Below are 11,522 nucleotides of genomic sequence, written 5' to 3'. Positions count from 1 at the left end.
ATCTGCATCTCGGATGGCCTGAGGGTGAGTAGATTTAAAGCAAATATTCATTTTTGGGTGAACTATTCCTTTAATACTCGTTAGTACTTCAGGATTATAAATAAACTATGAACTATAAACTATAAAACTAACACTGAATACAGAACCTGAAATCCTGTATGAGGAAATAATCATGAATTAAAAAAAACAAAAAAACAACAAACTCACAGATATCCAAGTTTAAGGTTTGACAATGGTTATTTATGATGAATATAACTTTATGACAATACAGCATATAAAACAAACATTCCCTCACTCTCTCTCTCTCTCTCTCTCTCTCTCACAGACACACACCTATAAAGAGGCAGATCAGCTCTAGCTGCGGTGCACCACACTGTCGATGCTCTCCTGAAGTTCTGCCATCTTCTTCAGCACCAGATTCACCTTCTGCTCATCAAACTCCAAACTCACAAACTCAGAGTTCTAAAGTACAGAGAGAAAGAAACAGGCCATTTACATGCAGTATGAGCAGTAAACCTGAACTGACCCAAATGCACTTTAAACAACACATCAGCACTCAGTGTCGATGTGTAATTTTAGTAATGCTGCTGACACACCTGTTACACAGTCAACCTGCATCAACACAGCGGTGTAAGATTCACAATACGGGAAACAAAGTAGCTCCCACTCAAAGAAAAATGACATCAAAAATCCTCAGAATTCTGAACTTGTTATTTTGAATCAGTAAATAGAATGTGTGTGTTTTTTTTTTTAAACCATTCGAATGACAATAAAGAACTAGATTTGCATTTCCTGAAGGGTTTCCTGGAATTCTTGATTCTGATTGGTCGTTCAGCATTCTGTGAACAAATGTTTCCATGGCGATGCTAAACTGTATAATTAATCATTTCCTGAACTGTTTTTCTACTTAGTTTCCCATCTCTCATATCCCTCTGCACTCTTTCAACTCACAAAACTTTGAATCAATATTTTATGTCAATTATGTCTAAGTGGAATAATGCACATTCAGCCTTCAATTCTTGCCTGGATGCAGATCACCCTCATGATTTATTTCGTGATAACATCCAGCTGACTACATTATCCCATAATTACAGAGCAGAAAAAGAACAGTCTCAAAGCTTTTTTTGTAAAATGATCCAGAAAAGCAGAAGAATAGGACTCAGATGACATTAGCAGCTGAAACAGGTTATTACATCATCAGATAGTGAAGTGGCTCCTACGCTGTGTTTCCTTCACACACAAATACAGCCTAAAACCTAAACTAACCTACAACGTAAACACTATTTGCTTGCACTGGTGTCTCCTTCAGGAAAGGCAAATTTGGGTAACCCAGTATAAGAAATCTCTTATGCTTCTCAGCAAGGCTGTATATATTTAATCAAAAATACAGTAAAAACAGTAATATTGTGAAATATTATTACAATTTAAAATAGCTGTTTTCTATTGCAATATATTGTAAAATGTAACATTTTGCTGTGATCAAAGAGGAGCATCATTACTCCAGTCTTCAGTGTCACATGATCCTTAAGAAATCATTCTAATATGCTGATTTGCTGCTCGAGAAACATTTCTGATTATTATCAATGTTGAAAACAATTGTGCTGCTTCATATTTTTGTGGAAACTGTGATACATTTTGTTCAGGATTCTTTGATGAATAGAAAGTTCAAAACAACAGCATTTATTTGAAATGGAAATCTTTTGTAACATTATAAATGCCTTTATTGTCCATTTATATCCATTTGTGACCCTGGACCACAAAACCAGTCATAAGTATATTTGTAGCAATAGCCAACAATACATTGTATGGGTCAAAATTATCGATTTTTCTTTTATGCCAAAAATCATTAGGATATTAAGTAAAGATCATGTTCCATGAAGATATTTTGTAAACTTCCTATCGTAAATATCAAAACGTAATTTTTGATTAGTAATATGCATCGCTAAGAACTTCATTTGAACAACTTTAAAGGCGATTTTCTCAATATTTGGATTTTTTTGCACCCTCAGATTCCAGATTTTCAAATAGTTGTATCTCGGCCAAATATTGTCCTATCATAACAAACCATACATCAATGGAAAGATGGTGTATAAATCTCAATTTCAAAAAAATTACCCTAATGACTGATTTTGTGGTCCAGGGTCACATTTAATATATCCTTACAAAATATTATTGTTAATCATAATACATTGACTAATGTTAATTCATATAACTTGTATTAGTTATGTTCATTGTTAGTTTATGATTTCCAATGCATCAACTAATGTTAAAAAAAATTACACCTTATTGTGAATTGTAACCAGTTACTGGTTGAAATAGAGAAAAGGTGATAAATTGGAGATCATAACTGGGTTGAATTTCACCAGGTAACAAACTAGAAGGACTCAAACATACATATTAAGTAAACTATGCTACATCCTCACAGATTATGACAAGTGCATTTAATAACAGGTGTGACTCTCAGAACGTCCTGTTCAGCTGCTGCATGAATGAATGAACTGATGTCAAGTTTCTTTTGTGTGCTCACAATAGCCATATCACAACTGTAACCATAGCGACAGTGACTCAAGTAAATATAATAATATTGCAAAGGCTTATCACAATTGACAACGATATTCAATAAACAAACCCAATTAAGCTGCAAATTCATCTGTGAAATTGAATTAACTGACAGCGGCTGCAAGCACAGAGCGCAGAACTGAAAACAGTAGCATGATCTGAACTCTTCAAAAAAGGTGTGACAGACAACTAGACAACAGGTCCTTCCTGAAAATGTAATGCTTTTTCACTCCCATTAATAATTAAACTATAAGTAATCATATTAGTGCTCTAATGCATGACTGCGGATGTGTAAAAATAGTTTAATCTCTTCCCGTCCAGCACAAACACAGCACTATCTGAAACGATGTGCAGTAATTGATCTCTTGATCCTGAATGAAGAATCAATCTGTGATGAGGGACCTTTCTGCTCTCCTGCTGCTCTGAAGACAGTTGAACACTCGACAGTCCTCTATTCTCCAAGCGTGAATCATACAGCGTATAATGAATCTCTCTGCACATGGCACGAATGATACAAACAATTAGAGTACTCACACTGACAAACAAATGGGCTGAGAGCCACTTACAGTGCAAAGGAGGCTCTTCTGACAGCACTAACTGTGCATTTACAAACATACAATCACCCAAAAAAAGAAGGCTGTCATTCTCGTCTTGATTCACTGAGGTTGAACAATAACATTCAGCAGATATTACGGATACACATCTCAAATCTTCAAACCCTAAATGAACTTCACAGGAAAGAGCTGATGATAAGCAGAAAGACTTAATGGCAGAATAATAACGGCTAATGTCACTAATGGGTCTCTGTTTCCTGTAAACCAGACCTCTTGATATCACAGGAGCAAAAGACAAGGCCTCAACTACACATTTTGATTATAGAAATGCGTGCGTTTCTGTAAATAACAAATGGATCATAATATGAAAGTCAGCATAGATAACATAGACTACACAAATATGCAAGGAAAAATATAGTCTTACTGTAATAGTGACAACTAGATGAGTAAAGTTTGCGAACAAACTTTGAAATTGGCTTGAAAAAGCCAAAATTTCTGAAATTTAGACTGTAAAAGCTTGAAGTTTGAAAGTTTAGATAGATAGATGTTGTTGGCATGTTTCTTTCTAGCATGATTAACATGTAGCTAGCATGTTTTTAACAAGATTATCATGTTTTTAATCGCCTGATTCGCAATGGTTAGCTTATAACAATGTTTTCTAATTTGAGTGGTACGTGTAGGTTTTCGCGGGAAATTCGAGCATGACACTGCGTCATTATGTCACGTCTGTAAACATAAAGAAGTTGTGCCGGCTAGTATGCTATCGCATGTGAGCCTATAGCCTTTTCTCACAGCAGCTAGAATAATTAAATGTATCATTTTGATGGCGGATTGTAATCCAGAAAGGATTACGTGTTTATGAAACGCATATGAATTAAATGAAATTATATTCCAGTTTTAAATGTGCTTCTGATTACAGATAGCCTGGGATTACACAAGATTTGTATTTTTAATATGAACTAACCGATCTTTAGATTAAATCACCATTGGTAGCATTATTTATGGTAGTGTTTTTTTCCTCAGTTGGTCAGAACAAACGTGGCAGACTTGTTACTTACTTGTTCAGATGGTAATATCCGGTGAAAATTCTTATTTGGGTCATATATTCCAAGACGTAGGCTATAATCTGTGATTCTGAAGTACAGTAAATATCCACACCGGTGCGGTGACTGACAGCCTGCCACACATACTCTTCAAAACATTAGATTCATCCGCGCTGCAGCCGTGCCGCTGCACAACCCACGCGAAGAAAATAATTCCGCAAGCAGCTGCAATTCCAGGTTTTCAAACAGAGATGGCGACAAAGAGGCAAAACTTACGGACTGCAGCTTTAACATGTAGTTAGCAGGATTGACACATTGCTAACATGTTTTAGCATGTTGCTAGCATGATTTAGCATGTTGTCTATGATAGTCATTAAGCTTTGCTAATGATAGAAAGATTAAATACTCTACAAGCTTTACAGTACAAAAGTTTTCACCCCTTCAAAGAAAGGCTATAGGATTTTTTTTTGTGCATTTGGTAGTCTGATTTTCGAAAACCATTCACCGGATCAGACCAGTCTGAAGGTCTGACCCGAGTTTGGTGGTTGTAGCTTTAAAGCTCTAGGGGGAGATACTGACAAAATTTAGGATCAGAAGAAGCTTAAATAGCAGATTAGTAAATTGACTTTTTCAAGCCAACGTAAATATTAACGACTGCTAAATTATTAAAAATGAACGATTTTATTAATTAAACCTGCAGTCCGTAGCTTTTGGCGCTCTAGCGGTTAATAAACAGAACTGCGTGCGGCTTGCGGAAGAACCCTAAGGAGGAGGGGAATACATTTTCAGAGTTTTTGCAGTTATAGCTTTCCATAATTATTAATTTATGCTTTCCATTGGTTTCCAATGTAGTTTTAGGAAACTAAACTGAAAGCAAAACTACTTCACAGTTACAGAAGATTATTCAAAACCTCTGAACATCTCTTAGTCTTCAAAGAAGAATTTAACTATACCATGCTTAACAACAATTATGCTAAATACAATTTGAATATGATCTATTTTGGCAGGAACATTTCTCATTTCACCTGCAATTTGCATTTTTTCCACACAAGAGACCAATTTGCATTATACTAAATATCTAGTATCCTTGAAACACTTCTCTGGCAGGTGTGCAGAAGATTATTCAAAACCTCTGTCAATCATAGAGAATAAAGAATTAAGCAAATTCCCAACTGCTAAGAAATCTCATCCGACTGTATGAGATACAAGAGTTTACATGCAATCATATGTAATGCTTTTGATATTGACTATTTGCTAAAATCAATCTAATAAAAACATTTCTAGTGTTATTTTAGCATCATTTAGAACTGTTACAGTTTTATTAGTATTTTGAATTACTTTTTCATCTTTACAATTTCTGTTTTAATTTTAGTAAATAATTTTAGTTAGTATTTTGTGTCTATATAGTTGTATTCATTTTATTTAGTTTTAGTTTTCTTTTAGTACATCAAGTTACTTGTTACGTACAAAGTACAAGTCAACTTTATTTTCCTTTTTTTTAAATATTTTCTTACAGTTAATATTTCTTTTATTTTAAAGAATAAAACTCTTTTTTTCTTAATGGTCTTTAGCTTGTTTTCTTTGACATATTTACTCTCAATATTTCGTTTCGAGTGGTCTCCACTTTAACTGAGGCTTATAGAGGTTTTAAACTGCACCAGCAAAAACAACAAACACATACGTTTCTCATAAATCTTTCAATGAACAGGGGTGTTACTTTTTTTTTTTGGGGCATGTCTGCACATATTCATAGGTGTGTGCAATTATACTCTTTGTATCCAGTCAGTGAACCTACATTTCCCATGAGACTGTGTAAACAAATCATCATTAAAACTCTTTTGTGCTTCATATAAAGATCCATCCTTACATTTCAAAGAACTGAACCCTCATTTGTCCCGTTCAGTTCTCACTAGAGGGTGACACGGGAGTGCATTTTGAAACCTCTCCCGTCCCACTCCCACAAAAAAAAATCCCGTCCCGTCCCAATCCCACGAAAAAACTGGGGGGGAAATCCCGTCCCGCCCACTCCCGGAAGAATTACTCCCAGTCCCTCCCACTGCCGTTTTTTTTTTTTAATACATTTTTTTTTGGCCGAAATCTGTCAGTTACAGTAAAAATATAGTACAGATCACAGCGTGCCCACCTTAGTTGAATAAAAACCCAAAATGTAGTTTTTTTGTTATTATATTGAACTGAAAGCCAGTTTATGCACAGTGTAGGCTACATTGCACACATTAAATTTTATGTAAATCATCCATGCTAACACACACGTTTTCTATTTGAATTTAGTTTTTTAGTTTTTTTTTTTTCATTTGAAAGTAGACATTTCACTCGCTATAGATATATTTTTCAAAGACGGAGTTTCGAAGTTTCTCGCTCAGAGACCTAAAGCGCGCCCTGATTGCTTTAAAGCGCAACGTTTCGTTGTTATTCTGAGTGTACACAAATAAACGAGTCTTTACAGATTCGAAAGATGTATTAGGCTACTTTTATCTGTATGACCAAAAATTACGGAGATTTTAAGAGCAAGTGAGCGCACCGGCGCCTGTCCTGCAGCGAGCGCTACTGTTCAGCTCCACTCTCCACACAAACACTTCAATAGCGCACATTTCTCTATATTAACATCGTATTGAGCGGCCATGTAAAGTTGCTACTACACATCTTTCAGATGAAAAGCCATATTTGAGGTCGATGAACAGTGGCGGCATGATGCTCTGTGATAGGCTATTCGTTTACTTCTCATTGAAAAGTATTTTTTTTTCTTTTTAAAAACAGGTCTATTAATTTATACAATTAATTATAGGACTATAATTATTATTACTGCAGTCATCAATGAAAATTCAGAGCAGCTTTATTTCATGCACCGATTTTCAAAAACAACCTGTTTAACGCGAAATACGTTTCGTCTCGTGTTTTTCACTTTAGGAGCCACAAGAGAAATATTAAGGGAATAATTTAAGACAGTTATATACCGTTATCAGCATATGTTAAATTAGATTCGTCTCTCGGTGCCTCGGAGAGAATATGCGCCGTTACTGCAGCGTTAACCGTCAGTTTTTTTACTTTCACTTTCTCTAGTGAATTGACGTTCACCGTCTTGCGCAAACTTTGCCCGTTGCTTGCTCGAGTTGCTTGACCCCTCCCTCATATTATTAATTGTTTATAGGCCACATAATAGGCACCTTTTTTTTTTTTTTTAGGTTTTTAACATTTATTTTTCAATGTTAATGAGAGTGACACCACAGTTAAAAAACAGGAACATCATTAGGAAATCCTTGGTGGGGCTGTGCCGGGGCTAAGCAAGTTTCTGATGGGGCTATAGCCCCGTCAAGCCCCGCCCAGCGCCGCCACTGTCGCTGAATGATAGCGTGTATTACCACATAGACCAGCCGTTAACGATCGGTCCGTCACGGACTGCGTCATTCACGCAGCCACACCAAAGCGAACAGGAGGAGAGCGAGACAGGGCAACTAGAACTGAGTTCAGAATTAAAATATACAGTTTATAGTTTATTTATATAAAAGGTATATTTGTGTATAAAGTTGGGTATCATCCCGGTCCCGCCCACTCCCGATTACATTTTTTCCTCTCCCGTCCCAATCACGTGAATCGTAGCGATTTTGTTTCCCATCCCGCGGGATTCCCGTGACCCATGGGAATCCCGAAAAAATGTCAGCCTCTAGTTCTCACCTCTCCGGTGCGGCCGAGCTCTAGCTCCACCAGGGCCACGGGGCTGTTGGACACCTGCCCCCTGCTGGCAGACGTGTGCAGGTCCACCCTCCACTTCAGGCCCCGGAGGCCGGGCTCCCAGCGACTCTGAGCCAGCAGACTCTCTCGTACCCGCGTCCGATGGGCCTTCCAGAAGCGCGCCAGAGCGGCCGCCTGCTCCGGAGTCACACCGCTGCCGCCCTGCTTACGCGTCTGCGCCGTGAGGAACGCTTCCAGCTGTGCCTGATCCATGTCTGCTGAAGCGATGGACTGACGGAGAGACAGAAACATGAGGTCAAGGGCGGTGGGAGATGGGACAAACTGGATTACACTGTAGCAGGGTTATTAGTTAACTAAAACCAAAACCAAAACAACTTCCAATGCTTAAAATAAACTTTAACTGAAATAATATAATTTTTTGCTTTATTTATTTCAGCTAGTTGCCAAGGCAATATTTCTCATTTTTATTTAGTTTAACATATTAAAATAACTAAACCTGAAATAAAATGATTAAAAACTATGTAATATTTTTATAGAATATTTTTAAACAAAAATGACAATAACACACAACAAAATTACTAAAACTAAAATTACTATGAAAAACTACAATGAAAACAGAAAATATAAGAATAAAAACTTATTCAAATTATTAATAAATAAAATATTTTAAAATAAAAATTACAAATTAAAAAGACCAAAATTACAACAAAAACAAAAAATATAAAAATAAAACTTAAATATATTTATAAAATAGTGTCTTGAAACTAAAATAACACTGTACTATTGTATTTTGATATAACTTGCAAGGATGTTTTATATATTTTGAATTAAAAAAAATACTATCTTAAAGTCCCCCTGTAGTCACAAATTTTATCATCAAAATGACGTTTTTTTTTTGTCTTGTGAAAATAATTTTCATCAGGGGTCATCAGATGCGACATGCACTTTTACAAGCTGTTTGAACTGAAATGTGTTGGCAGTGTGTGCACAACCATCCTATAATGATACAGATCCACCCAGTGTATTTTTTCTCATCTCGTTAAATAATTTCCCCTTTCTCAAATCGAGCCGATCTCAGATGCCCGTCAGTGTGACGTCACACAGACAGGCCCCTCCCACGATTGTTGATTGACAGCAGTGTTTGAGCACAGACTGGACTGGTGTCTTACCGTAGACCCGCCCTGAGTGAGCTGTCATCAGTTGTAGACAAGAATGACTCCTAAGCGATCGAGGTGAGGGGCAGGGTGAGCAGAGCTCATTTGCATTTAAAGCGACATGCAACAAAATGGCTTGCTCTGAAAAGAGCTGTTTTTGACAGGGTAAAAAAGGTGTTGTTTTACACTACCATTGAGAAATTTTAACCAAACTATGTTACAGACTTTTCATTAAGACCCTAAAGAATCATATCAACCTGTGGAAAATGGGCATCCGATGACCCCTTTAAATTAGCTTGAATGTAACTCTACACCCTTGCCTCATTTAATATACACAGATCTATGAATATGCAAATTAGCCCCGCCTCCACTCACTCACACCAGCCAGCCAGCCAGTCAGAGCCTCCTGATCCACTAACTGAACTGTAGTAAACACGATTCAATGGCAAGTGGAAATATTGGTTTAATTAAGCCATATATGTTTGAACCAGAAACAAGCTGGTATGCTCATCAGAGGAGACTGATGGCTAACTTTGTGAGGTAGCATTACCTGTTTGCTTGGTTCGTACACGGATAATGACTGATAAAACTATGTTTTTACTAGCGTGAAAATAGTGAAAATATCAACAGCTAGCGAAACATCTACAGAAAAATATACCGGGTTAACCTGGCTGCCTTCTCACTAGACCACTTGCTTTGCAGCACAGTTAATGATATGCTAATGATGGGATTCCTTGATGTGATTGGTTATTGATTTTTGTGAAAGGGCTGTTTCAAACCGCGTTTCTGGGACTGCCTTTAGGGAAAGTACAGTTTTAAGGAGAAAATACTAGCAATAGTGTTGATTAATGGATTGGCACATGGTTTGTGCAACAGACCAAATAGATAATTAAACAACATAAAAATAAGTCAAAGAATTCACTACAGAGGGACTTTAATTTTATGGTGAATCTTAAGATTTTACTTTTCACATTTCCACATACATAAAAGCAATAGGAGTAATTAATGGCTTATTTCTTTATGTTTATTGAGTGTTTATTGTGTTCATATGTTTATTGATTAAATGTATTGACATTAAACAAATGTATACATATAATTCTTGCTAAAGGCTTAAGGCTAATTAGAAAGTAAATCTTGAAAGTTGTATTTTTTTATTTAAAATGTTGTTGTCTATTGTCTATTTTGATGTTAAATCTGTATCATAGTTTTAATGTTGTGTATTTAGCATTCAATAAAAAGCATACGATATAAAATAAAATATGTAAAAAAATATATACATTTTATAATGATTGACATTTTGCAAAGTAGTAAACGACACTGTTATCACCCGAAATAAATTTAGTGCTATGCTGCTCTCTAGTGGCAAACCTGCATTTAGTTTAATAAACAATGAAAGCTCTCTATGAAATGTTTACGTATGTATTTTACTGCAGAAATAGAAATAATCATCGATGCTTTCTTCAAAAACGGCTATAGCGAGCGTTAGAGGACAAAGCACCTTCAGAAGCGACCTCATCTTGTCATGTAGCGCGCGGAACTCGTCCTGGGTCATCTCAGCGTACAGCTCATTCTTCAGAAACTCCTCCGTGATTTCGGTATTACCGTAATAAAGTCTCTGCGTGATTCCGTTCAATAAAGCGCTCACACATCTCTGGCTGTCCGCGTCCGCCATGCTGGATGTTGACAGGAGTCATGTGATTCGCGTCACGCGCAGCGCGTCTTCCTTCACTGCGCGTTCACTTCCGGTTTTTTTCCAAATATAAAATTACTTGGCCCGCGTCCCAATGTGCATACTATCCATCCTAAATTATATGTGATATTAGTCATTTTCAATACTATTTAGGGCAGATAGGGTGGATAGTATGCACATTGGGACGCAGGCTTAGACATATTTTGTATCGTTTCTTTCTTTCTTTTTTTTTAAATTTTCAAATGATTACCATTATCATTATTATAACTATTATTAGTTGTAGTAATATTCGAAAATAATAATAATAAACCTTGACAAATCTAGTTTTTAACAGAACGAATTAAAAACTATTATAAAACTATTATAACAAGTAGCCTATAATATGTAAAAGTTAAAGGATTTGAACTGTATTGTTTTTCTTGCCTTCATCTTTAGCTTTCTCAGTTGTCACTTATAATTCCCAAATGATCTTTAAGCTTGTTTCCTGACCTAAAAATACTTTTTTACAAATGGTGACGTATTCCTCTGAAGAAAAGATTGTGCAAAAAGAAAGTATATTTTGAGCACTCCAGTTTGTTTGAATATTATTTTAATAATTAGCACAGCATCACCACAGTCTAGGAACCGAAAGTTTCATTGTAAGTTTAGACCAAAATGTAAATATGTACATAAATAACAATATTACAGCAATAAGATAAAGTGCCTTAATGGACAAACATATGAAGGTAAATGACGTCAAAAAGATTTGCATGCGCACATTGTGCAGGGTAAGATTTGTGAAAGTGTACATAAGATCGCAAGCGTAAATTAATTT

The 11,522-nt window shown here is 36.1% G+C and overlaps 1 protein-coding gene across 1 annotated transcript; it reads right to left on the bottom strand.

The window, feature by feature from the left end:
* commd1 (copper metabolism (Murr1) domain containing 1) lies at positions 1-10,751 on the bottom strand. Its single transcript, XM_058794539.1, has 3 exons — positions 10,517-10,751; positions 7,847-8,134; positions 1-462 (listed from the first exon to the last, which is right to left on the bottom strand). The coding sequence occupies exons 1-3, from the start codon at positions 10,688-10,690 to the stop codon at positions 355-357; spliced, it is 570 nt and encodes a 189-aa protein (XP_058650522.1). The 5' UTR covers positions 10,691-10,751; the 3' UTR covers positions 1-354.
* Positions 10,752-11,522: the final 771 nt, after the last annotated feature.

This window comes from Onychostoma macrolepis, chromosome 01 (genome assembly GCF_012432095.1).
Source record: "Onychostoma macrolepis isolate SWU-2019 chromosome 01, ASM1243209v1, whole genome shotgun sequence".
NCBI lineage: Eukaryota > Metazoa > Chordata > Actinopteri > Cypriniformes > Cyprinidae > Onychostoma > Onychostoma macrolepis.
The sequence above is the reverse complement of the archived record's forward strand: the minus strand, read 5'-3'. Positions and strand labels throughout refer to the sequence as shown.

Excerpts from the sequence above, each read along its gene's own strand:
- commd1 (XM_058794539.1), bottom strand. The coding sequence starts at position 10,690 with ATGGCGGACGCGGACAGCCAGAGATGTGTGAGCGCTTTATTGAACGGA. Across the intron at positions 8,135-10,516 it reads AGATGAGGTCGCTTCTGAAG|TCCATCGCTTCAGCAGACAT; the intron begins GTGCTTTGTCCT and ends TCTCTCCGTCAG. Across the intron at positions 463-7,846 it reads AGCTCGGCCGCACCGGAGAG|AACTCTGAGTTTGTGAGTTT; the intron begins GTGAGAACTAGA and ends TCTGTACTTTAG.